At 43.4% G+C, this 27,861-nt stretch overlaps 1 protein-coding gene across 2 annotated transcripts in view; it reads right to left on the bottom strand.

Annotated features, from left to right (window-relative positions):
- The window catches only part of MCC (MCC regulator of WNT signaling pathway), a 405,074-nt gene that overhangs the window by 77,606 nt on the left and 299,607 nt on the right, over positions 1 to 27,861 (bottom strand). For both annotated transcript variants that reach the window (XM_054589958.1, XM_054589957.1), the window contains 2 exons: positions 19,548 to 19,690; positions 4,900 to 5,042 (listed from right to left, as the gene is read on the bottom strand). In XM_054589958.1, the coding sequence (XP_054445933.1) occupies positions 4,900 to 5,042; positions 19,548 to 19,690 (286 nt within the window). The remainder of the gene's footprint in view (positions 1 to 4,899; positions 5,043 to 19,547; positions 19,691 to 27,861) is intronic.

The following is a 27,861-nucleotide window of genomic DNA, read 5'->3' as shown; positions in this document are numbered from 1 at the left end:
AGAGTACACTGCACACGTGCTAACACACATGACACAATGGGCCTATGTGTGCACATCTGTGCTCTGCTCTATTACGACACCCAGAGTCACTTGTCTAAGAGTGTTGTTTCTAAGATCGAGATCTGCAAAATCTCGATTAACAACAAACACTCTGCTATTAGCCAGGTGCTGTGATCACACAGCTGCTCCCAAAACTCCCCCATGAGCATGAGACCTCAAAGGACTGCAGTGAGCGTAGCATGCCAACCATTGGCACGGTTCACAGTTTAGGCACAGGCGTATCAAAGCAAAGCCACCTATGGAAACACAGTGGCAACAACAAAGATAACTGCATAGCTGTATGGCCTTGGACAAGGGACTTATCCCCTTTGAACTCTGCTATCCCGATTTTATAAATGAGGAGTTTTACAAGGCCTCCTTTAAGTTTGAGGATTAAGTGTGAGGATGCATGTACATGCTTGACAGAAAGTGAGCGAGCAAGGCATGTTAGCTGTTATTTCCAACCTCTCTTTTAACTAGAACTCTTGGCCAACCTGAGAAAATAAAAATCCCAAGCCACAAATCCCACCTTTGTCTTTGTCCATTTAATTACCTTTATTTTCCAAACAATTGTGTGACTAGGTTTGAACAGAGGTAGTGCAATTTATTTTAAGATGCAATGTGACCTTACTGGGACCTTTGTCCTTTATCTGACCGCTCAGGTGTCAAAACACTCTCTAAATTGCCAGCTTACTCCTTCAGGCCCTGAGACAGTGCCCAGGAGCTAGCTTACTGAAGGGGCACCCTTGGCTCTGATGGGTGCAGTTTAAAAACAAAAGAAAAGTACATTTTTAATGAAGGGAATAGGTTGGACTCACTCCTGCTATCTTAAATGGAGGTCAGCAAACAGAGGGCAGCGAACTTTGCATAGGAAATCCAGCTCAAGGAAACCTCTGGGTTGCTAATGCATGTTTGCAGATAGAGCAACCATAATGAAATGGCTGCTTTTTAATGATTTCCTATAATGGTGTTTATATATGGAGGCTTTTTTCCCTATTGAAGCAGTTTAATTGGAAAATGGCAGAGGAATGAGAGGAGCCAAATGTCCAATTCCGATGAACACACACAGGCACCGCATGCCGCTGCAGCCTTAACGAGCCTCCTTACCGTCCCCAGGGCCCTCCCTCCTTGGGGACCTGGCCAGCGCCGGCCCGTGCCTGTAGCACTCTCCTCCTGCCTCCTGCTCTTCAATTGCATTGTTCCACTTGTCCCTCATTTTAAATGTACCTTAAATGTGACTCATTCTCCAATGCTGCCATCCGGGGGTGGCACTAGGGGTCCCATCCACTCCCTAGTGACTGTTGGTCACTCCCTGTTTCCTTGTCTATATCCCCCAAAGAACTGTGAGCTCTGAGATGGCATTTGCTGCTACTCAAACATTTGGGTGCCTATTACGTGTGGGCAGTGTTACGTCGGTAAGTGGGATAGCTGCCCACGTGGAGCATGCAAGCTAGCGGGGGAGCCTGACAAAGACTGGCAATACGAGACTGGCAAAATATTATAAAAGCAAACACGCGACATCATCAGGTAGTGCTAAGTGCTACAAAGACAAAGAGAGCGGGGAAGGGAAGTGCGAGCCTGCAAGTGTGAGAGTGAGGAATGCCGCCCTGCCCCAGGAGGGCTCGGGGAGGGCCTCCGGTGGGGGACAGTGGGCCCACTGCGGGAGAACGCTAGGGCAGGTTGCAGGAAGGGGCGGACACGCAGGGGGACAGTGACGGCAGAGGCCCTGGAGTGAGGCAGTTGGTCAGGTTTGAGGGTCAGTGAGAAGGCAGTGAAGCCAGGGCTAGGGAAAACAGGGCTAGACAGCTGGGGAGGATGAGGTTTGAGGTGGGGGATGGCCAGGTTCTGGGGCGCCCTGGAGGCCATGGAAAGAAGTGGGGATGTCCCTCTAGGTGTGAGGGATTGGAACATGGGCGTACAGCCATCTGATGGCAGATTCTTTCTTCTATCTCCAGTCCCTGGCATGGTTCCCTGTGACGTGTCTGAATAAACAAATAAAGGTCCCCTACTGCGGGCAGAGGACATGTACAGGCACTGGGCAGGTGGGGTTCCTTCCCTCCGGAAGCTCCGTCTCTTCAGGAAAGATACTACCACCTGCTGTAATAAACTTTTTATTTTTATTTTTAATGACGGAAGAAATGGAAAGAAATGAGGAGCCTGAACTACAGATGCTCTGTCATGTCAGGAGCCCTAAGAAGTCCCTTGGTAAGGGCTCTCAGCCCATATAAGTGGCTTTATCCCTCCATTTCCCAACCTTATTTGATTAAGAAACTTTGTTGGAGTATGGGCCACTTATTTAATTTCATAGACTGTAACTTCAGAGATACGAATGCAGAGATCAGTGCAGGAATGTCTCTGTCGTAATTGGCAACGTTTTGGCTGCCTGCACTTTTCTGTCTGCGTAAGGCTGGCAGACAGAGCCCAGAAGCTCGGGGCCACTAAGGTTAGAGATTTTGAGGCTGCTATAACTTATCATGTAGGACTTGGGCCCACGGCTGGGCCGGGGTCTGGGTTCAGGTTTGAGAGAGGCAGTTTTGCCTGACGCCAAGATTCTAGGTCTGGAGAAGCATCCCCCCCCACTCCTCAACCATCTCTATCTGGCTCATTCGCTGTCAGCTCTCAATGGCTTTGATGTAGCTAAATCCATCTCATTTGGCAGTAGCAGCAATCCAGCCCGCTGACCCTTCTTCCTTATTAGAGCCTTTTCTGTCCCACCAGCTTCTGGACACTGCTATCCTCACTGCCTTCTTATAGCTTTGCCTGACGGGCTGATGGACGCATTGGTTGATATCTTCACTCTTTCATTCAAAGGAGTACCTTTGAACACATACTATGAGCCTGGCCCTGTAGTGGGGCTCTGGAGATACATGAGTAGATAAAACAAACATGCTTCTGCCAAGTAGAATGTAGTGGGAAGAGCCAGTCAAGTAAAGAAATAGAAATACATTACTTAAGGATTGCCACGGCTCATCCACTACAGTCCTCTGCTCTACCAACTGAGCTATCGAAGGCCCCGCTGAAATACATTACTTAAAATTCCAGTGTGATACAGGAAGGAGTCCAATGGGTCAGCAACAGAGTCAACACAGAGACTTGCGCAGACTGTTGCTCATGAGCTGCTTTTGACAGAGGTGCATTTAAACCCAGACCAAAATGATGATATGCCTATCCCTGCCAATGAGCTCCTGCTCAGCCTCCAGTATCAGCTGGTGACCCCCAAGGCTAGTCTCCAGGCTCTCTGCACTTTCGACTCTATGCATAGATTTCCATTGCTTCAGTAACTATCTGCAAACAACCTGATATCTATGTGTCTGTCCTAGCTGCTTTTCTTCAGCCTGCACCTCTCCTCTTAGCTTATGTATACCTACCTACTGCCTTCCCAAGCATCTCCACCCAGATATCTCCAGATGCCTTAAACTTACATCCAACAAACCACATGATCTCCACCCCACCTCACCCTCCTCACAAACAAAACCAAACCAAATTGAAAGCAACACAAACTAACTGGTCCTCTTTCCTATCCTCCCACATTGGTGACTGGCCCCGCCACACACCCACTGTGCAATCCAGACTTGTATATATGGGACATCTCCACGCACATACCTCCTTCTGTTTCCAATCCTTGGGCCAGATCTTCCCATTTCATATCTTTTCTCCACCCATCTGCTTTTCTACATCCCAATGGCCACCACCCTAAATCCCAGCAACAACTTTGCCCACGTGCCCTTTTACTGGTTTCCTAGTTGGCCTCCCCCATTCACTCTTGATCCACTGATTCCTTCTCCTCACTTCAGAGTGACCGATTCAAATGTAATCTGATTGTCTTTTCCTCTCCCTTCCACTACTAAAATCTTATCAGTTGATTCTTGTGGAAATTTGAATACAGATCAAACCCTCTCACGCAGACTACAAGATCTTGCATGATCTTACTCTTCCTTCTCCCAGTCCTTCTTCAGTCTCTCTCCTCCTTGTGAATATTTCCTAAGATATGGGTCTCCTCCCTCTTTTGACTCCACACCTTTGTGACCATGGGGATCTTTACAACTTCAAAGCCTTTATCCTCAACCTCAATCTCTCCAGAGAGCCAATTAGGCATCTCCAAGTATACCAGTGGTTTTGCAACATTTTGACTGCAACCCACATTTGGAACATTTCATTTGGCAGCTTACTACATATACACATGTAACAAACAATTTTCATGAAATAATACTATTCTATTCCATTTTTTTCCTATTTAATTTCATTTTAAAATAATTTATTTTTCATATAATTTCAAGACCCACTAATGCATTGGTCATGACCTACAGTTTAAAAACACACCATATGAACACACTGTACCAGATTATTTCCACATGGATGTTTCTCTGCAACCTCAAACTTAATATATCTATTTCCCAATTCATTTCTCAACCAAACTCCCTTCTTAGGAATATGATCATTCTCTTAGTCACTAAGGATCAAAATGTTTAGAGTCATTTTGGATTCCTCCTTACCCAACAGTTGCTATTGGTTCTTCCATGGCAATGTGTCACCACCCATTCTAGCCTTTCTATTCCTGCCACCATAATTCAGATTCTACTGTAACTTGGAACATTCCAATAGCCTTTATAACTGGTTCCCTACTGGCAGATTTTTCAAATAGAAGTGACATATGTTTGAATCACAAATGTCAGGAAAGAAAGCTAATTCAGCTCTTCAGTTACATTTTGACCAACAAAGTAGTATGTAAGGGACTGAAATGAGTATGCCTTCATCTACTCACCAAACTCCGTGACTAATTAAATTTTAATTCAGGCCGCCTCATGTTTCTAAATTCCGATTATGGAAACCAGACTCTGTGGTGATGGCAGGCAGACTCACCCATGTCAGCAGTGACCATGGTGGACTGGTTTTCAGGGATGGAGACAGAGGTCTGGTCTTGATCCATGCTTCGAGAGTCCTCGTTGACCTCTTGTTGACTCTGGCTGAGTTCTGATCGCAGCTCTGAGTACTCATCTTCCTCCCTGAAAAAAAAGAAGAGTTGGTACACCACTTACAGAGATATGACATATTCCTAAAGAATATGTCATTTAAGGACAAAATAAAAGACAGTCAGAGAGAAAACAGACAGATCTTCCCCCACCCCCAGACCACTTACCAGCGTTCCTTTAGGCTCAATAGATGGTCACATCTATGGTCAGTATGTGAAACTGAAAGGTTAAGTCTGTGTCCACATACGTACCCATACACCTAACAAGATTCTTCTCTCAGCCTACTAGGAACTTCTCCCCTTCGAAGATTTCCTGAAGAAATTAGATTTCTTCATCCCCTCAAATTCCAAGGTGAAAAAGAACTAAGACTCCTAGCACTGATGCTACAGTGAGCAAAATAATCAAAGACTCTGGTGAGCAGAAACAGCATGTCCTTTCTCACCTGGAGGGTCCCAAAGGAGGGCCCCAAAAAAGGGCTGTCTTCTTGGAGGAACACATGATGGGGTGCTGGGGCCAGAGCTACTGGAAAGCCAGCACCTCACCTGTGCAGAACAAAACGGATGCTTTGAGAGGTATATGGATTAGTATGTCTAACAAATACCACAGTTAACTTCCCCAAAAGTAGGTAGAGTTAGAGAATAGGAAAGGAGAATGGAAATGAAATCAGTGAGAATGCCACTCAGTGGTGAATTTCCTTCTATCTGATTTGCATTTGCTAACAGGAAGCGGATATTTAAATGCAGCTATGTTTCATTAGCACAAGAACGCCCAACCCTTCTCAGCCTTTCATGGAACCCTCAACCTTTGGTTTCTGAATTAATTATGAGCAAGCTAAGAAAACTTAAAATTGTAGTACGTGTTTCAAGGCACACCTATCCTTCCTTCCCCCGCCACCATTATCATCACTGCACACACACTGGGTGCAGACAAGGAAAGGGCAAAATTAACCCTCACTGAAGCGCTTACTTTGCAAGTGAGCTAGAAGAGGAAATTGCCAATGGAGTTAATTATGAGGTTGGAAAGCCCACAGGTGTCTGTTCAGCCCCAGGGGAAGGGTGTCTGTGAAGAAAGCTAGGACCAGAAGAAATCCTCTCAGCCTGGTATTCCCTTTAGGGTTTTTTTTTTTGGGGGGGGGGGGGGGTTTGCGCGTGCACGAGCAAAAAAAGTCTACAGTCTTCGGTTTTGGGTTGATCAATATGGTGAGTGGTGATCTCTGGAACTTGGAGAACAGGCAGCTGCCATTTTAAGCTGGGGAGGCAGACTATACACTAGAGAAATGTGAAGATCTCTTCAGACTTCTTGGTTCTCTCAAAGTCAACATCCTCCCAAGGAAGGGATTCAGCCAAGTCCCTGCTTTATAAGGTATTTTTAATAAGAGCCACCCAAATCTGGATGGACTTTAAGAAGATATAAAGCCCCCACCCCCTGACATGCAAAATATGACATAGAATGGGAGAGGTGAAGATAAAAAATACACAGCTTAATGTTCTATGACAAAATTAATTTTTTAGACACCTGCAAAGCTAACAATAATTAGGTTTAGGAAATAAAACAATTAAAAAGCATTCTTAAGAGTCTCGTCTTTTTGGTCTGGAGGGTAGTTGTGTCTTGATTTATCAGCTCTCCTTTCAGTCAGCACTTAAAAGTTCTGATTTCCTTTTAGAGGAGATTTTGTGTATAATGAATCAATTACCTCTGCTGCATGGCCAACACACTCAGCGTCAGCTTGGCTGAGACTGTTTTACAGCTAAGAAAGCCAGACAAATTCTGCTGCTGTATCTACGGTATAAATGGCATTTGTAAAATCTTTAAAAGCCACCTTAAACCCTCCTGGCTTGGCAGGTTCCAAACACAGAGTGCCTGCCAAAACTTCTGCTTTGTAAGGAATTACTTGTAGAGATTATTAGGATGAACTTTACAAAGGAGTGCACAGGGAAGGGCTGAGAGAAGGAAATACTGGTTGCAGGGAACATTTCTTACTGAGGCTGGAGCACAGTGTCATTCTACCCGCATTAGAAATGTCATCTGAGCCTGAAGGCTTTCAGTGTTGTGAAATGCAAACCAAGAATCCTCATTCATTGTATCTGAGCACCAAAACAAGAGCAGGTAGGCGTGGGGAGCAAAGACCAGGTGGGTGCTGTCTTCTCGGAATCAAGTATGTTCACAATTAAGTCTAAACTAAGAAGGATGCCATGTTGGACACGGGAGGAGCATGTGGGGCTGCAGGTGGGCAGTGACCAGGGAAGACTTACCTGGAGGGAGCAGCACTCAGGACACATCTCAAAGCAAGTGGGTTTCAGATAGGCCACGAGGGCAGAAGGGCACAGGTAAAGGCTCAGGGAAGCCTGTAAGGGTGAACGTGGGGAGGCTTGGGGAGTAATAAGTGGTTCGGTGTAGCTGAAACCCAAGTGGGGTGCAGTGGGTACATGAGGCTGGCGGGGCACCCAGGCCACTTGTTGAGTGGGCAATTTTGATGAAAAGAAGAGTTTATTGTAGTGAAGGAGCAAATAATCAGGGTTAGATGGTAGAAATAAAGATAAAATGTGGGAGGTCTAGGAGTTTAGGGAAAAGAGTAAATGTTGCCAAGATCGTGAATGGAAACAGATAAAATAAGCAGGAGGGAAGCACAGGAGGTCTGTATTCACTATGATGACCTCATGGTAATCATGATGAGTACCGGGTTGGCCAAAAAGTCCGTTTAGTTTTTTTCCATAAAATAAAAGACTTTATTTCCACCAATAACTTTACTGATTTGGATATTTTGAGTTATGTCAGCTATCTCCCACATGATATACTGTTGATTTAATGTCTCAATTTGATCGCTATCAACTTCAACTAGTCTACCTGACCGTGGAGCATTGCCCAGTGAAAGATCTCCAAAACGAAACTCTGCAAACCACTTCTGACATGTTCGATCAGTCACAGCACCTTCTCCATACACTGCACAAATCTTATTTTTGCATTTCAGTTGTGCTTTTACCTTTCTTGAAATAATAAAGGTAGGATATGCTGAAAATGTTCCATATATTCTTCCATATTTTCTTCCATATTCAATATTAAAATGGCTACACAAAAATTCACCAATTTTGATAATTGTTTTAAATGCATGGTGTTATGACAGCTGTCACAATAAAATCCAGCAAAACTGTTTCAAATGAAGTTAAAGACAACTAAGTGCTACTAGAGCCATCTCATGGAAAACACTCAAGAAACAAACAAACAGAAAAGAAAAAAAAAAAAAAAAGAAAAAACCAAACCGACTTCTTGGCTAGCCCAATATTACAGCACAAAAAAATAGCCTTGTGAGAAGATCAGGCACAGTTCTGTGTCACAAAGAAAGAGGTATAGAAAGGCTAAACCAAGCCTAAATATTAGAAGGTTTGTACAACCCTGTTGTTTCTCGCAGACTTTAGTAAAAGAAATAAGTAAACAAACCAAAAAAATCATGAGTTGCATATCCTGCTCTCCCAAACATTATCATTGGCATCAGCCCTGAAAGGGGGTTGGAATGTGGGACTAGGAAATGAGAAATCCTCTCAGGGCCCCTTGTAAAATGACAGTCAATTTGGGATCGCAGCATATGCAGGAGACTGATGCGAGGGGCGTTTCTCTCTGCTATTGCATTGAGGAGAGTTGGTCCATCAAGAGCACTGTAACAAGAAGACAAAAACACTCCACTAGCCCATGGCAGCTTTACAAAGGCAAAAAATCTGAGGTGTGTTCTCAGGACGTTTTGTGCAGCAGTGAGTCACCAAGCTAGTAAAGATATCTAGCTAGTAACACAGCATCAGCCTCTCAAAGTGACTTTATCATTTGCTTTATCTGTTGTGTATACATTAACTGTTGGTGAGTGATAGATAGCTTACTTCTTTGGGGGGAAGATGCCTCCCAAAAGAACAACCAACTGGTAGTGTGGTGATGAAAAGGAAGAAAACATGAAAAGGTCCAAGAAGTAATCACATTTACCTCAAAAATCAGAAGCTTGGATAAACCGATAAATGTTGATAATTATATGCTATTGTGGTAGTTTCATAATTATGGAATTATAAAGTCCTCAGTGTTTCCCTTGGAACATAAAGGATCATCTCACAGGATTCTAAGTGTACATTATTCCATTCACTTAGAAGCATTTGTGAAGTGCTTCTGGTTGCTCTATTTAGGGTTGCAGTGATCAGTGCTTGCTACTAGCTTAAACGACAAAACAAAAACGCTCCAAAGGAGGCAGGCATCAGATTGCACACACACCTAGGTAACTAGCAGTGGCAGAAAAGTCACGGGGTGACAGACTGGAAGGGATCTCAGAGACCATCTAAGCCAGGACCAATACCTTTATGTTACAAATAAGACAACCGAAGCTTCAAGAGGCTAAGCAACTTACTCGAGATTAAGCAACCAGTTAGGATCACAGCCTAATTCCTAAATTTAGTGCCCACAAACAATGCTCTAGTATAGAAGCCTATACTATATTTTAGAGAGAGGAAGCCGGTGGTTGGGGGGGGTGGGGGTGGAGACAACCTGAGAGACTCACATCAATCGGCCGCCTTCCACATGAGTCCCGACCATGAATCGAACCCGCAGCCTGTTTGGTGTCCAGGAAGACACTTCAGTCAACTAAGCCATGCGGCCAGAGCTGCATTTATTTTTAAAGATGCCTTCTCTTTATTAGCCAGGGGAGAAATGAGAAAAGTCAATGAAAGTATGATTCTTATTGCACTTTGCAGACTTCAAGCTGAAGTTCTGTAGAATCGGCTCCATTTTCATAAAAATATTACTTCACTAGCAAACCCCATGCCTTGTCGCTAGACTGGAGTGATTTGCGAACAAGACCCAGATGGACATCTGCCTGTCTTGGCAACTATCAGGCAACTATGTCCAGCTAACCCCTGGTGGTTTTTCTGAACCATATTCTATTTTTCTTACAATTAAAGGCAGATCTGCCCTGAGGTGACCATCATTCTTTTAAAGAATAATTTTTTTTTTAAATATAAGAAGAAACGCATTCGATTCAGTTCTCTTAGAGGATCTATAGCAGAAAATCAGTAATGAGTAAAGTTCAGATTCTTCAATTCTACCTCTCCTAATTTTCTTTTACAATATAGCACAGAGGAAGCTCAGACTCATCTATGAACGTTTTAGTGAATAGCTGAACAAATGAAATTTTGAAAGGCTAGCCATCCTTGCCATCAATGAGTACGAGTTTTAACAAGATCTGATATAGGATCAATATTCAAGAGCTTCTAAATATGTACACAACATAGGGAGATGGGAAGAGAAATCTATTTTATATTTCTGGGCTTATTTTTATTTCAGTATGTTTTTACCTTTTAGGCCAGAAATTAATCAAAACAACATGTTTTGCTGGGAGATAAAGAAGTTTTGGTTATACTGTTTGAGATGCAGCAACGTGAAACTAGACAGACATACTACACAGGTCAAAGGGTGGGTTGAAAGATCAGAAGAAAGGCCAGGTTCACAGTACAAGCCTGAGGTCTTAGAGATCGAATTATGTTAGAGTAGACAAAGACTTTGGAAAGTATCTCAGTCACCAAATGAGGAACATTTTGCAGACAAGGAAGCACAATGTCTACATGTCAATGCCGAGGTGACACAGATAGGATGGGTTGGTGCTCTTGGGTCTGCGGCCGTTCAAGGTAAAGGTGTGAGGGACAGAGCCCAAGGTAAGAGCCAAGTCTGACGATGGACCTCAGGGACAGATGAGAAGATCCAGGACCTACCAGGTCCTAGAGGTTCCAGAAGAGCACACCAGGAAGGAAGGAAGGAAGATTTAGGGTCAAATGCTGCAGAAAAGGACCAGGAACAAGCAAAAGGCACTGGGTTTTTCAGTTAAGAAATCACTGATGATTTTTTTTCTTTTTCTTTCTTTTTTAATTTTTTTTACTATATTTTATTGATTATGCTATCATAATTGTCCTGATTTTCCCTTCTTTGACCCCTTTCACCTAGCACTCCCCACTTCTACAGGCAATCCCCACACCATTGTTCATGGCCATGGCTCATGTTTATAAATTCTTTGGCTACTCCATTTCCTATACTGTACTTTACATCCCCATGGCAATTCTGTAACTACTTATTTGTACTTCTTAATCCCCTCAGCTTATCACCCATTCCCCACACCCCCTTCCCATCTGGCAACCATCAAAACCCCTCCATATCCGTGATTCTGTCTCTTTTCTTCTTGTTTGCTTAGTTTGTTTTTTTAGATTCAGTTGTTGACAGACATGAATTTTGGCCATTTTATTGTTCATAGCTTTGACCTTCTTTTTCTTAAATAAGTCCCTTTAACATTACATATAATAATGCTTTGGTAATTATGAACTCCTTTTGTTTTTTTCTTGTCTGGGAAGCTCTTTATCTGCCCTTCGATTCTAAATGAAGCTTTGCCGGGTAGAGCAATCTTTGTTGTGGGTCTCTGCTTTCCATGACTTTGAATATTTCTTGCCAATCCTTTCTAGCCTGCAAAGTTTCTTTTGAGAAATCAGATGACAGTCTTATGGGAACTCCTCTGTAGGTAACTAACTTTTCTCTTGATACTCTTAAGATTCTCTCTTTAACTTTTGGCCTTTGAATTATGGTGTGTCTTGGAGTGGGCCTCCACAAGATGGAGTGAGTCCATCTTGTTTGGGACTCTGGGTGATTCCTGAACTTGCATGTCTATTTCCTTCAACAAATTAGGGAAGTTTTCTTTCATTATTTTTTCAAACATATTTCCAATTTTTTGCTCTTTCTCTTCTCCTTCTGGAACCCCTATTATGCAAATGTTGGGCCTCTTGAAGTTGTCCCAGAGGCTGCTTACACTATCCTCATTTTTTTGTGGACTCTTTTTTCTTCTTGTTGTTCTGGCTGGTTGTTTTTTTTGTTTTCTTATGTTCCAAATTACTGATGTGAATCTTGACTTCATCCACTCTACTGTTGTTTCCCTGTAAGTTGTTCTTTATTTCAATTAGTGTTTACTTCGTTTATGATTGGATCTTTTTAATGTTGCTGAGATCCTCAGTATGCTCCTTGAACCAGTGTTTTGAACTCTGCATCTGATAGATTATCTCCATTTTGTTTAGCTCTTTTTCTAGAGTTTTGATCTGCTTTGTCATCTGGGCCATGTTTCTTTGTCTCCTCATTTTGGCAGCCTCCCTGTGTTTGTTTCTATGTATTTAGATAGAGCTGCTTTGATTCTGTGTCCTGGTAGTGTGGTTTAATGTAGTAGGTGTCCTGGAGGGTTCAGTGGCACTGCCTCCCCCTCACCCAAGCTGGGTACTTGAGATGTGCCCTTTGTGTGGGCTGAGTACACGCCCCTCTTATAGCTGAGCCTTGGTTGCTGTTGGCAGATGAATGGGAGAGACTTACCCAGGCCAGGCAGCTGCAAGGATTGGCTGCAACCACTGACCACCAACGTTTGCCGTCTGTGGAGGATCAGCTGTGCAGGGGCAGGGTGGTGGTGCTCCGATGTGGCCTGTAGCTGTCCACTGGGTATGCTGGCCCTGGGGTTTCCCAGGTGAAGCAGGCCAAGGTCAGATCCCATCTGCCTTTTGCCCAGGGTGACCCTGCCTGAGCTGTAAAGCAATCTGAGATGGCTGCTACTTGTGCTGGGCTTGGAGATTCCCAGGCAAAACCAAGCTGTGAATCTAGGCTGGCTGATGCCAGTGCTGGGCCTGGGGCTCACTGAGGCCAGTTGTTGCTTGTTTGAGAGGAGTTAGGAAGTTGTGCAGCATAAGCCAAGACCAGACATTCATATGGAAAAGTAGCTTGGATGGCCCCATAAATTGGGTGGGGCAGAGTCTCTGGGGATCTCCAAGGCATGTCAAACAGTGTTAGCCAGGTTGATGCAATCTCAGATATGGCACCTGCTTGCCAGCTTTGTGGCTTTCAGTGGGGAGGGTTTAGAAAAGGGATGATGGCCTTTGCTCACCTTGATGTCAGACACCTCAGTTTCTCCCTGTATGCTACTGGTGCCTTTCAAGCTGCTATGGTGGTTCTGGACCTCGGGGGGTGTGAGTCTGAGTAGGTGAGTTTGTGTGTGGGTTCTTTAAGAGGAACTGCTTGGGGCTCCAGAAGTTTCTCCCACCAACTCAATACCTGCTGGTTTTTGTAGCCAGAAGTTGTGGGGACTTATCTTCCTGGCACTGGAACCCTGGGCTGGGGTCCTGGTGTGGGGCTGGGACTCCTTGCTCCCATGATATCCCTCCTAGATTTTTATCCACCACACGTGGGTGTAAGACCAGCCCATTCTGCATCTGCGCCCCTCGTACCAGCCTGGATGGATGTGATTTCTTTAATTCAATAGTTGTCAGACTTCCATTTAACTCAATTTATCATGGTTCTGAGTGATGGTTGTTCTATATTTTAGTTGTAATTCTGATGTGGTTATATGAAGAGGCAAGCCATGTCTGCCTACACCACCATCTTGACCGGAAGTCCCCACTGGTGAGTTTCAAATACAGTGTCTTAGTTCAGGTTACTGTAACAAAATAGCATAGGCTGGCTAGCTTAAACAACAGGAATTTATTTTCTTATAGTTCTAGAAGGTAGAAGTCCAAAATCATCGTGCCACCACAGACAGTTTCTAGTAAGGGCTCTCTTCCTAGCGTATAGATGGCTGCCTTCTCATTGTGTCCACACGTAACAGGGAGGGTGGGGTTAAAGGTCGGGGGCAGAGAGGAGATGGCAAATTTGTGTTCTCTTCTTATAAAGTTTCTCCCTAATCCCATCATGCAAGCCCTATCCTCATGACCTCATCTAAACTGAATTATCTCCCAAAGGCCCCATCTCTCAAATATCATCACACAGAGGGTTAGGGCTTTAATATATGAATGTTGGCTGGGACACAATTCAGTCCATAGCTAAAGGAATATCGGCAAACTGCTTAGGGTCAGAAGCCAGACAGCAGTGGTCTGATGAGCAAATGGGAAATACAGCAGAAAACATAGACTACTCATGAGAGTTGGCAGTGAAAGGCTGATGCTTTTATGAGAGTAGCTTTTGGAAAAAGAAAAAAATCTCCTTGGGAAACAAAAAGATATCATATTTAATTTGCCTAGACATCTTCCACCCCACCCCCTAGATCCAAAGAGAACTACTGATATATTTTTCCATTTTCCCCATCCCATTATATAATCTCCCCAAGTCAGATGAGCATTTTAAAAAGCTACTTATAAGATACAGTTAAGGGGAAAAGCACATATTACAAAACTGTGTGTGCTACATGATCCAATTTGTTTAAAATATTCATGAATAAAATTTTTTAGAAGGCCATACATACAAAATGTTCATTGTTTATTCCTGGAGATGGGATTTAGGATGCATTAGGCAGGGTTCAGTTAGGAACACAGACTACATTGGATGTCTCAAGTAGAAAGTGTTTAATTTAGGCAGTTTTGTGCTAGCAAAATCAGTGGAAGGGCCAGAGAGGATAAGGGTGGTTGGAGTCCACCAGGAGCTGTCAGGTTTGCCATCAAAGCTGTGGCCCCTCAAAGATCAGCAAACTGCTGCTGCCTTCACAACTGCTCACGGCTTAGGGTCTGACCAGTTAATGCAGGACCTCATGTCACCAAAGCCTGAACATCATCTGCAACCATTATGGCTGGAGGAATAATGACTCCCACTTCCTTTCTGCCTTCCTAACACATGCAAGTGCACCTCACTGGCAGAGCCCGGTTGTTAAGGGTGTCTGGGAAGCAGCCCCCATGCTCCAACCACTTTGATTCCTCAAAGTGTAGACAGAGGGAGTGGGAATGGTATCAGGTGCCAGACAATATTCATGATAGTCTACTCTCTTTGGCTATTTGACCACCATACACATTTTCTTACACTTAAATTTTCAAATTGCAATAGCAATGGACACCAAACTTCTGTAACTATGCCTCATTCAAATATTAATGAGCTCACTTTCTCACCAAAACAGGAAGCCCAAAGTCCCATCAGGTTTTGCATCCATTGTTAAATCATCACTTCTTTCCTAGTTCAATGTCAAATCCACCTAGATATCACATAACCTACTGATAGGGAAACTCGAGTTAAAAATTTTAGCCTTAGTTGACAGACTTAAGTGACTAAACCACATGGAAAGCTGTTGTTCCAGGAAGTGGAAGGCATGACTTAAGAGACTCTGGGAGGTCACAAGCAACTCAACCTTTGTGCCCCAGGGGGTCTGGAAGCCATTATGTTCCAGGAAGGGAAAGTCTGGGACCCAGTTCCCAGGATGCAGATAAAGAATTGTTGATCAAAAGTACTAGGAAAATCACCCAGGACTTCAACTCTTAACTAATTAATCTTTTCCCAAGCCTCTCCTCTATCCTTTCTTCTTATAAAAAGGTGAGCTTCAGATGAGATGTTAAGATGGTTTTTGAGGGTATATAACCCACAGTCTTCTCGGATCTCTGGCATTTGAATAAAGCGCCTATAAAGATTCACTCTTTGTCTCTACTTATTGGTTCTGGTAGTGACAGGCAGCACAAATGCTGACTTTTCCAGTTTCATAACTGTTAAACTGTAAGTTTCACTAACTTATTTGCAACTGGTCATGATGTTAAGTTGATATTTATAACTTCCTTCTTCTAGGTTGTTCCAATGTACTTTTACTACTGGGCAATTTCTAGGAGGTAGACTAGAGAATCCCTTGGGTTCCAGACATAATCCTCATTGCCCCATGGTATAGCAACAATCCAATTTCCTTTTGAAAGTTAGGACCAACACCCAGCAGCTATAGCAACTCTCTTTATTGCCAAAAGCCTGGTGGCAGTCAATGGAATCACTGTTGTATTTTTTGGTGGAGTCACAGTCTCCTTGGGAACTAAAACTTCTAAACTAGCAGAGCTTAAAGTTGCAAGAATGAGAAGCAACAATTTTTTAAAGTGGGTTTTTAGGTACACAAATGAGAAGAGCCACTTCTATCTCCACCTTTTGGTCTCTGGACCCTCCTCCCAAAAAAGGCAGCACCACACACTATTGCTGGTCGGGAGCATTTACTATGTTTCCAGGGCGCTGAAAAATGTTCACCTCACAAATGGCGCCATATCATGGGCTGAATTGTGTCCTCCCTCCACTCCCATCAAGAGTTGCAGCCCCATCTTCAATGTAATGGTATCTGGAGATGGAATTTTTGGGAAGATAATCAGATTTGATGAGATTATGAGGATGGGAGCCTCATAATGGGATTAGTGACTTTTTAGAAGAGATAGCAGAGAACGTGCTTCATTTCTTTCCCCTGCCATGTGAAGGTATAGTGAGAAGGCACTATTTTTCAAATGAGGAAGAAAGCCGTCCATGGGAACTGAATTGGCTGGCACCTTAATCTTGTCCTTCCCAGACTCTAGAACTGTAAGAAATAAATTCTTGCTGTTTAAGCCACCCAATCCGTAGTATTTTGTTACAGCAGCCGGGGCTGACTAATAGTATACCTTCACAAATCCCCACTCTGACTGATGGACTATGGGTTTTTGTGGGTCTCCTGGGGCTAGCATCAGCTCAGAGCCAACTATCACCCCAGAACTGTTATTGCCTCTTTTTCCCACTGCACAGTCTCCCTCTAAGTGGCGTGATTCCCTTTGGAAGGAGGAGAAGCAAGATTGGCTGTACCCACTTGTGGCAGGGTTGTATACATCTTCCCCTTCATTCAAGGTGTTCTTGGTCTGTGTACTGGATCAAGTGAGGAAATTGGGTAAGAGGCCCCGAGTCTCCATTGCAGTGGCATGTCAAGTCTCTGTTCACCAGACTAGAGTTTTGTGATTTACAAAGATCAAGTAAAACTTCAATAGGCTGCCTGTGTATTCTAGTCCTAGTGACCCTATGACCAATGAGCTAGTATTAAAGATCTCTACGGGTCAAACCTTTTTGTTTGCTACTGTCGCCCTGTTGACTGACACAGTGACCAAGTCCACACTGAGCCCAGTAGTTAAGTGGCATCAAAGACCCTATTTTAATGATGTCATCTCCCCCCAACATCCTGACTCTAGGCCTCTAGACTCCTACATTTCACTATTGTAGTTCCGGCATTTCAACATTGTTTAATGTAGTCCTCCACTGAGTCTACTTTTCAGTTCATCAAACTACTGGAACTAACATACTGAGTAGGCACTACCATACTGGCAGGAACGGTCACATCAAGAAATTCACCATCAATCCAAGACTGCATTCCTTCTCCCTGGACTAGAACCCTTAGGCCCTAATCCCACACAAACTGCCCCAAGATTCAGTGAATATAAATGAACAAAATCTTACAAACCTTTTCCTATTTTAGCTGTATCTTCCCAGGTTGGAATTTCTACTTATCTCCCTGGGGCAGGATGAAATATAACTCCTTTTAGGCCTAAAAGAGCACTGGAGTAGCAGTGGGACACGAATATACCTGGCATCCCCCGCCTGGGATCAGACGGCTACAGAGTTTCCAAGCCGGGTAGGGCCAGCTTTATCCAACAGGCAGAGGGGCTGCTTCTGCAGGAAGGGAAGCTCAGTACAGTCTGTAAGGCTCTAGGAATCTGGTCTGATTTCAATTGACCCAATTGTCTCCATTCAAATTCTCATCATTTTATCTTTTCCTATCAATGTTTACTCTACCTAAGAGAGCTGATGTGGCTGGGACTTCAACTTACATTGGAATTCACTAACCTGTGGTTATTTCCTTTTTAGCTATGTGAGCCCTATGGCTGTTAAGAGAGGGGATAATATTCTAAGAAAGTCACAGAAGGTCCCTGGTTCTCTGGATGTGACCTGAGATAAAAATTGAAAACTAATACTGACATTTTCTTTCTTTAAGCAATTCAGTGTTGCTTAAGTGTGGGTATACCATGGTTTACATACACTAGTCCCTTATTAATAATTTTTCAGCTTTTTCAATAAATTCCTGAGTCAGACCCAGACTGAAGTGACAATTCTGTAAGGTATCAGAACTGTACATGACTATATAACAATCAATTCTCTAGACCCTGGATATGCTGGGGCAGTTAGAGTTTGTCCAAGGTGTCTGGCTGCTACTGTGTTGAGCCTGTCATAGGCGCTCAGGACCTGAGGGCAAACCACTTTGCCGGTGTGCCGGGGCTAGGGCAATGCCTCAGCCCTTGGAGTTCAGAGGGCAAAAAAGCCTTGTCTTACTCGCCCACAGGTCTGCAAATGTTCCAGCCCTTCAGGGAGTCACCTCGAGGAGGGATCAGCTCATTTACATAATGAAAACTGGCAGAATTTAATGAGACATCTGCACAGATATAATTTTCCTTTAAATAAAAGGCATGAATAAATGTTTATAGTCAAGAAGCTCACTGTATCTTTACACGAAGCAGTGTGGCCGTTATAATCAATTTAAGCATCCTGAAATTGAGTTTTCCAGGTGATGTGTGATGCATTTCTTTTACCACTTACTGAGCCCATTTGTCTTTCTTCACCTTCAAGTGTTTAAAGTACAACATGTTTTAATGAAAATTACAAATTTGCCAGTGTACTCTATCAGCTTCCTTTAACTCTGCTATAATCGTTTCTTTGGGTTGAAAGTTCTCTGTTCATGCATTACTAACCTACAATCACTCTGAAGACCAGGATACAATTTAAAAGTCTTGAGGTTCTAAATTAGGATATGATATTTATTGCATGGCTCCAGTTCAGGGCACATTTTTCCATGATTTTGCCCTGGAAACAGAGGTCCAACAGTACCCTCATCAAGGAGCCCTGTCATTACTATGACTCTCAGAGTTGGAAGAAAATGCACCCGAAGTTTCTTCTAACCTGGACTTCTAGAGGGAGAGTTTAAAGTAGCTGCCTCTAAAGCTTGTAATTGTGGCTTGTGCAAACATTCAACGGAGAAAGCACTCGTTCTCAGTAAAGGTAAGTGCTTTCTTCAGAGCAATTCCCTGAGCATAGACAGAAAGATAACAGTTCTCATCCTCAGCTCAGTAAAAGTCTTTTAAAGCAAAACCTCTCCCCTGAACAGCAGAGCAGACACCCACTGCTGTGTGCAGGAGACTTAGGGGCCAACTGACTGGTAAGCAAGGAAGCAGCAGCCCTTTAACATTAAGTCCCAGCCTTTTCCCTAGTGATGGACCAAATCTTGCCCCCACCTTAGGAATTTATAAAAGGCTAAGTCCATGTTGGTAAATGAAGGTGAGGTAAGCTTAAACTATTACTAGATGATCTAGAAGCCTATGTAATACTTAGTTATGTACCTCATTCCTAAATCTCTCAAAGTCTCCAATGGAGGCACACAGTTTACACACTGAGAGCGAACTTGGTGAATAAAAGGCATGCTAGGGATGCTGATCTCTCCGAAAGAGGGACTCCATTTAGAACTTGTTAATAAAGCATCTCACTCAACTTCTGATGCCACACCCTAATAAACTGAAGATTCCAACTGCTACCCTTAATTAGACTAGAATAATAAAGGGGAAACTGTGTGGTGGACAAAGCGAAGAGAAACTACTTGAACAATAGTAAAAGTCTGAGTTACAAATAAAACATCATTATAATTCATAGGGGTGACTTCCACCCCAGGAACCAAGTTACAGCCCAGAGGGGCAGAAAGCATGACTCGAAGGCTACTACCTGATGGTGGTGCCTTGCAAACGGTCTATCTTCTTATTGAGCTCAGCAATGATGCTGTGGAGCTCCGTGATACGCTCCTCGTATCGCAGCGTCGTCCGCTCCTGGACATCCTCATGCTCTCTCATGAGATGGGACTGCTCACACTGGAATCAAGAGTACAAGAAAGAAATGCCAGTGAGGTGACGCACCCATAGGCTGGTGATTCTGTTTCATGGCTTCAGACCATCATAAGCTCAACAATGAGCATGCCCAAAACAAAACATACTCACTGACCAACAAATCCCAACAGGCACAGCAACAGCTCAGACAATGCCCTGGTAAACAAACATCTGCGTGGTTGCCTCTCTAGCACGCATCCTCTTTTTGGGCAAAGATCCCTTTGCCATTGCACACAACCTTTGTGGGACTATCCGAGTCTCTCCTTTTTCTTAGCCAAAACGTAGGCAGCAAGTGGCCCAAACTGGGTCCTTCAGATACCTTCTTTAGGAATTTGAATCTTGAGTGCATGGACCAAGGGTTGCTTGGAGTCAAATCACCTGAGGGTCCTGAAGAGACTGTCCCTTAGTTCTTGCTCTGTATGTCTCCAGAGCTTTCTTCCCAAGCTCCTTCACGACTGTTGAGTTTCCCATTTACCCACCATTCCTTTTTCGGTGATGTCGGCTGGGCTCTGTTTTAGTTACTTTTCACCCAAAGAATCCTGAGTGGTATGACACTATTGCTCATGTGACTGGTTCTCTGCACACTTGCTGCTTTCCAATATCCTTTCCTACAAGACTCCAAACTCCCGGAGGGCAGGGAAGGGGTGTTTTCATTGCTTAGCCCTGGCACCTGGCATACGGCTTGGTTCCCCACGGATGATCTGGAAGTACTATGGAGTGAATAAGTCACACCAACATTATCACACTGTCATGAAGGCTGCTTTGCAGAAACAAGGACAAAGGAGGCTGAGGAGCTTCCCTTGCTCAGCATTTGATGGACTATGGAGGAAGCAGATGCTATAAAAAACATTTCTGTTGCCAGAGCTTAAATCCTAAGGAACCTGTTCACTTCCTTCATTTCTCTCCCCGTTTCACATCCCCCACCAGTCACTGTGCATTTAATCTCATTTGCATAATAATGAAACACTCATTTGTGAAGGAACAAGGAGTCTAGCTTATGCTCCTATCTACTACCTTCAGCCCTGATTAATTTCCTGTCCAGCAGAGGAATTTTTATTTCATTTTCAGCAAGGTTTTCCGAATGCCAAGAGCTGTATGTATGGGCCAGCTTTGCACTTCCGGGCTGGTGGCAGACAGGCAAGGGTAAGACTTCTCGTCCCCCACCTCTGAAGCCCTCCCCCTTCCCTAAATCTGCTAGGCTCCCAACTGTGTGACACAGAGCTCCTGTGCAGGGATCAAAAGCCTTGAAAGATAAGCAGAACATTACACCAAGGCTGTCTCAATATCGAAGCACAAGTGCTCAGCAAAGAAGTCTGATAAATACATTGGTTTAAATCATGGCAGGAACCACACCTCTGAAGACGACCCTCAACAAACCGCTTGATCAGCATTAATGTGGTAGCATCCTGGGGGCTGCTCAGAGCTCCAGAAACAAGATCACATGCAACAAGGTTGATGAAAACAGATTTTTGTGAGATAGTTCTTTCCAGAGAAGTCGTGCTATGACTTTGGTTCTCAGGGACAACCTGAAACGCCCAGCAACCACCCCTGAAAGTCAGACACACAGGAAATAAGTGGAACCGGAGGCAAGGATTAACACCGAGTGAAAGCCACATGGACACGGAAACTTTCCTAAACAGAATGAATCTGTAACAGGCCACCAATTCATAACTTTCTATGAAGTTATGCCTTTTTCATCCAGGATCCAGCACACGTTAAAAGGAACAGCGGAAGTGCACAAAATGACATGTCTCAAAGACAATATCTGTTAATACGTGAAAAAGCCTATTTCTCTGGAATATACCAACAACAGACTACTGTTGCAAGCAAAATATCTATGGGCTTCTGCTGTTGGACTTCACCCCATCTTCAAACTGTGTGCGCGCATGTGTGCGAGGTATGTACGAGTGCCTATGTTGCTGACACTCATATATATGAAGGTCACTGATTCCAGCGCCTACAATAATTACAGGATAATGCCTGGTCTGGCCTGTTCTCATCTGTGCCATGATCCCTCCCCACGCTACTGTCTTGCTGGTTCCTTGCCGGTGTCCATGCTCAGTTCTCCAGGCTGCTGTGAAGTGCTTTCCCTTACAAACTCAACAAGCTCTCACTCTCCCTTAATTCCCCCTTATTCCTCCTTCTTTTCAGTCTTTATAGGTCAACAGGCCATTAAGACAGACAAGAAACTTCAAAACCCACTTTAAAATGAAGAGGTGCAAGTGTTTATACAAGAAAAAGGCATGTGACCAATTGATAACCACCAAGACAACTCTGGGCATCCCTGTTGACAGTTATGAGCTGCCTAAAAGGTAAAATCCAATGCGGCTGCTCAGATCGCAGAGAAATTAGATGCATGATGCCCGAATGACAAAAGCTCGATAGCTGGTGGTATACATCTCCACCCCCGGCTCTAACTGCAAAGTCTGCCTGGAGGGTGTGATTATGAACAAGACACAATGGGAAGACCAATCATTCAGTCACATGGAAAAGTGCTTATAGCTAAAAGAAGGAAAAAGACTTACAATGTGTACTTGAGACTTAGGGGTTCACTTCAGAGTAACAAGAATATATTGAAGAAAAAATTTCTTAGCTGACAGCAAAGATATCTGCTTTACATTCCTATTTAAAAAAAAATGGTGAAAAGCCTCTATAATTTAATACTTCCTAAAAGTAATAGATATGCTTTGATTTCCCATAATATCTAAGGTGCTGGGATGTGCGAGGTGCCATGGTGGGGGTCACTATGTTACCCACTTTGAAGGGAACTCTGACTGCACCTCTTGGGTGGCCTTCTCGACTGGAGAATAAGAAACACGGACCGAAGTGAGGGTAGGGGAAGATGAGGTGGTGGAATGGTCCCCTAAGGATTCCTTTCCTAGTGAAAAGAGAATACTGGGAAATAATGATCAAAACTCCTAGCCTCTAGATCAAGGATTTTCAACCTTTTTTACCTTGTGGCACACATAAACTAATTTATAAATTCTGCACATGCCAAAAAATACATGTTTTGCTGATCTGACCAAAAAAAAATAGGTATAATTTTGATTCATGCACACTGGACAGCTATTGTGTTGGTTGTTGCTCTTTTTTTTTTTTTTTAATTTGACAATCTATGGGAAAAGAGCTCAGCGCCCCTGACTGACTAAATAGTCAGACACTGCATGTTTTAAAAATCCTTGTGGCACACTGGTTGAAAATTGCCGCTCTAGATGAAGGAATAGTTGAGGAGTCCTTGCTTAAGGTTCATTTGTATAAATCACCAGCTCCTTTAGGTATCTCATTAAATACCTCCCTGTTCTGTGCACACTCATTGTGTGCAGCCAAAGTTATGCTGAAGCACAGATCTCCAAGTTTAGTGAAAATCCCCTGCGCTTTTACAAGCCGTGGTGCAAGGGAAAGCAGGGCAACTGCCACAGGGACAGCCGTGCAGGAAGGACAAGTCATCATCACCTGCAGGAGCCAAAAGAACTCAACAAAACGCCCTTGTTAGACCTCCCATGAAAGTTCGCAAGAGCCAACCCCAGGAATGTGGCACTTGAGTGTAGAAGTGGAAGATGAGTGGGCGGCACCCAGAAATGACAAAGCCACCCTGTGCAGATTGGGTGCCTTCCTGCCCTGCGACCTCCCACATAGGCAGGACTAGCCTGGTAAGGTGAGACCCAACTCTGTCATCACCCTCCAGAGCTGTCACTAACCGGGTGCCTCCCACCAGCCTGAGTTCCCACAACCTGTGAGAGCACTTTGGACCTGGGAGGCGTATGATTTTGGATTCTCTGTTTTCCAAGGGCAGAGGCTAAGTCAAGCTCAATACCACACCTCCATATAAGGGTAATCTATGGCAGGTATCCCAGTAAAGCCTCATTCAAGAAGGTAATACACTGATGAAAACTCTAGAGGGCAAGGGGTATTACTTCTATGATTACCACTTAACATTTGCACAAATTTTTCAATTTTTAATTTAAAATTTAAGTATATTACATTTTTTAAAAAAATGAAAAAAAGACATCTATCTTTTTATAATCTATTAACACAACCCCTTTTCAAACGGTGTTCATTTCTATTCAGTATTTTCTCATGTATGTGAAGCTCTGTCAGTCCCAGCATGTGGGGTGCACATCGCATAAGTATCTGCACCCCTGTGGTAGCCAGCAATAACCTTCACCAAGACTGGTTCACTGGCCCATCCACACACGTGGTCAGATTATACTTCCCTTAAGATAGACTTGGCCATGTGACTTGTTTCGACCAATGAGATATGAGTAAATATACATCATTTTTGATGAGAAGCCTTTACGAGCTCCTGTGGGATTTGCCACATTCCCTGCCCCAGGCAATGGCTGCTGGCAGCGTCCCAGATGGCAGAGACCCATCGGCTTGGGTGGCTGGGTGGGGGCAAAGCCGCACAGAGTCTCCTGCCAACCCTACGGAGCTCCCGGCAAGAAGAAATAAACCTCTGATATCTCAAGCCACAAAAAATTTGGGATTATTTGTTAGTACTGCATATCCTGATGATGTAACTGTTTTACCAATGAAAAGAGACAAAATGTGAAGTGACCAATTTATTTATTATAATCCAGGCAATAAGCAGAAACTCTCTCATTCCTGTTTATGGCATCAGATGGTTGCAACTTTAAGCTTTGAAGTCACAATCTTTTCCCCTCTACTCCCTTCCAGCTCCCTGGCCTGTCTCCTCTTTACAATTTGTCTGAAGGCCCCAAGAGACAGCAGAGTGGTGCCACCCTGATCCCTGCTCCGAGTCACTTCTGGTGAACCTCGGGAAGTAACGACTATTGCGGTTATAATACCACATGAGAACTAGGAAACCCCAACAGCTCTCCTCAGCCGCCTGGAGCACCGAAACAGCACAGCAGCCACAGTGGGTATAAAATGGGGAATTCTAAGTCCCCCCCAGCTTTCACCGAGCCCGCTCTAGCCACCAGGGTCAATTATTCAGTGACAATTTTCTTAACAAGAAGCAATGGTGGCTTCTTCCAGCAAATCTTACAAGTGAGGAACTATTTCCTTCTTCAAACTGTACAGAAATATCTCATACAATTTCAGCTGCACAAAACAAGAAATGGTTTCAAGCAACAGGCTATTGCTTTTCTTCCCTCCGTTATTATTGGTTAACTGCATCCAGGGTTCTCCTTCCTCTCAGCCTATATTTAATGTTTGACTGATCCTATAGTACAGCAAAGCCAGAGGGCTTGCTACGGATTTCTGGAGGTCAGTATCATTAAGAGTGTGGATTTCTCCAGCAACTACAGACTTTTAGTTTGAAAGGCAAAGAAAAAAAGACTGAGAGTATGATGGAATTTTGTTTTTCCTGAATATCACTGGGACTTAATACATATACCCGAAGCTCCTTCTCTAGGTTTCAGCTCTCCTATCATGATGATGAAGCAAAAAAACCTAAAAAACAACAACAAAAAAAAAACCCCAAAAAACACAAACTATATAAATACTATGTTCTAGCAATGTAAATTGATAAAATTGCCTACATGCAAAATATGTAATAAAAACAAGCAACAGCATCATCACAACCACCAAGAAAAAAACCCTTGAGGCTCATCTCTGCTATTGGTGCAACCGGGGACAGAGCTGTGAGTCAGCCTTGAGGGAGCCTGGCCTGAGAACCTGAGCCCTTGTTGGAAAAACCCTGTGCAATGTGGTGATGCTAAGGAGTTTTATGGTTTTGTTAATGTTCTTCACTGGGTTTTATCTTACTCCACAGAGGCCACGGATCTTTAATCATCACATTAGTCTCAGCTGTCAAACCTAAGAGCATTATGAGCTCCATTCTTGGAAAATGCAATGCCATCATTAATTTATTAACCCTTTCCACCATCCTGTGGAGGGAGTCAGTACCACTTCCTTTTAAAATACGCTAAGAAGTAATGGTACTTTCTCAGTGTCATACTGGATTGATCGCAAAAACTAGTCAGCCCAATTTTTAGTCCTTGCCCAGGTTCCCCTGAGGGGAAGGTGGGAGGAACCAAGCCAACTAAACAAAGAGGCCCAGCACACGCTGAAATGCCAGCGAAGAGCAAAACAACTATAGCAGTTAACCAAGGAAGGGCAGAACTGAAGCGGAAAGGACTGGGGGAGGACCCCAGCAAGGAGAATGCACGCAAACTGCAGCTTTACTTATCTCATACAAAAGAAAGAGAAAAGAAAACACTCTCTCCATTACATTTAATAGAAACCGTTTATGTATTTTTTTCCCCCGTAAAAGCCAAGAGATAGAAAATTCAGAGGACTTGCTTTCCAAAGACAGAGAACTTAGAAAAGAAAGTGTTCCTTGTTACTATTGACCAAGTTCAACGGAGCTCGTAAGTTTGTCTGAAATATCTCCTTCTGTAGTTTGTAAAAAACTGCAGTAAATTAATTTAAAATAATTGCCAGTACTAAATAAATAGCAAATATGCCGAAAGCATCATCAAATCAGTACTATACACAGTATGATCTTTGCTAGTTCCCACAAGGCTTCTCTCCATGCGGCTGCTGAATGTTGGTGAAAATGCATGCACATGTCTGTGTCCGTTTTATTTGGGAGGGTAAGGATGTTTAAACCGAATTCACCTGTGCCTTTGCCTCACTCCGTTCCAGGTCCCCTCTAGATGCTAAGGGCAACCTGGGCACCTTAAGAGACAATACAGGATTAATACACTATGGATTATCATGAAACCTGGATTCAAATCCTTACTCTTGGTACTTTCTGGCTATATAATCTTGGGCAAGATATTCAAATTCCCTAAACCTCAATGTCCTTATTCGCTAAATGGGAATGTTTAATGGTATCTATGCCAGAGGCATTGTGAGAATGCAGATAAAGCATGTGGAATGCCTGGCATATAGCTTGGCACAAACAGAGATAAAGAAATGTGGTCATTATCACGTTGATATAAATTAATAATGACGTTATTAATCAAATCCCCCAGAAAGCTGTGATGGATAGACTCTAAGGTGCCCCCCTGATTCCTACATCTCCTTTGGGTAACACCCTCTCCTGTGTCTGGGCTGGACCTGTGACTTGTTTCTAACTAACACAATGTGTCAGAGGTGATGGGATGCCACTCCAATAATCACATTATATTATATAAGACTGTCTTGTGAGCAGGCTCATTCTAGAACCTTTCTCTGCACTGCTGGCTTTGAGGAAACAAACTGCCACAAATCATATAAACACAAAGAACTAAATTCTGCCAATGATATGAGTGAGCTTGGAGGCGAACTCTGTCCTGACTGACCCTCCAGATGAGCATTCAGTTCTGCTTAACACCTTGACTGAAACTTGCGGAGGACCCAGCAAGCAGTGCCTGGGCTCTTCAGGCACAGAAACCGTGAGATAATAAACGTGTATTGTTTAAGCCAGTAAATTTGTGAAAACTTATTACACAGCAATGGAAAACTGACAGAGAAATACTTTGTCTCCTTCATCATATTGACTTTGGGCTCCTTCGCTCAGCTCTTCCTTTTCGATCACTAGTCTCAAAAGTCTACCGAAAGGTTGATCTCATGACCGTGTAAAACGAACCTTCTTTTACTCAGTTCCAGTGTCACCGCTAATAATTACTCAACAGACGCTGAAGCTCGTTTTGATTATTTCAGAAGAACACACCTAAGATTTACATTTTACATTTCAGTTTAATCATAGCTCTGTAATATTTACAGAGCTGGTATGACTGAATAGAGCCACAGAACATAAATTTACACATAAAGTTGTACTTCCAAATTCTAGTAAAGCCTCAAACATGAATCATTTACCAAGGCACATAGCACAGAACGCACAGCACAGTCATTTCACTGTTCTTAGTTTTTCTTGCATAAATCTCATCTTTAGAAAAGGTATGAAACTGGCAGCAAGTCTGACTGTTCTTTTCATGCCCTCTTCCCTGGGTCTGAGTATCTGAACTGGAAAGACAGCTCCCGTGAAAGGAACAGAGAGCAATTTTTAAGTATATTTAGTGTACGGATGCAAACAAGCAAAAAGTTAATTAATGGCACTATGAATCGACTATTGTCATTACGAGTAAAACCAACCATCAAAAACTATTACATGGGAAGGTTTTGACAATGAGTCAGTCGGAAGGGAGATGAGTCAGTCCTTAAGGGAGCAGAGAAAACACTGCCCATCGTCTTCTTACTCTTCT

Source organism: Pteronotus mesoamericanus, unplaced genomic scaffold (assembly GCF_021234165.1).
Source record: "Pteronotus mesoamericanus isolate MK-2021 breed Mesoamerican mustached bat unplaced genomic scaffold, CSHL_Meso_final scaffold_167, whole genome shotgun sequence".
NCBI classification, from domain to species: Eukaryota; Metazoa; Chordata; class Mammalia; order Chiroptera; family Mormoopidae; genus Pteronotus; species Pteronotus mesoamericanus.
The sequence above is the reverse complement of the archived record's forward strand: the minus strand, read 5'-3'. Positions and strand labels throughout refer to the sequence as shown.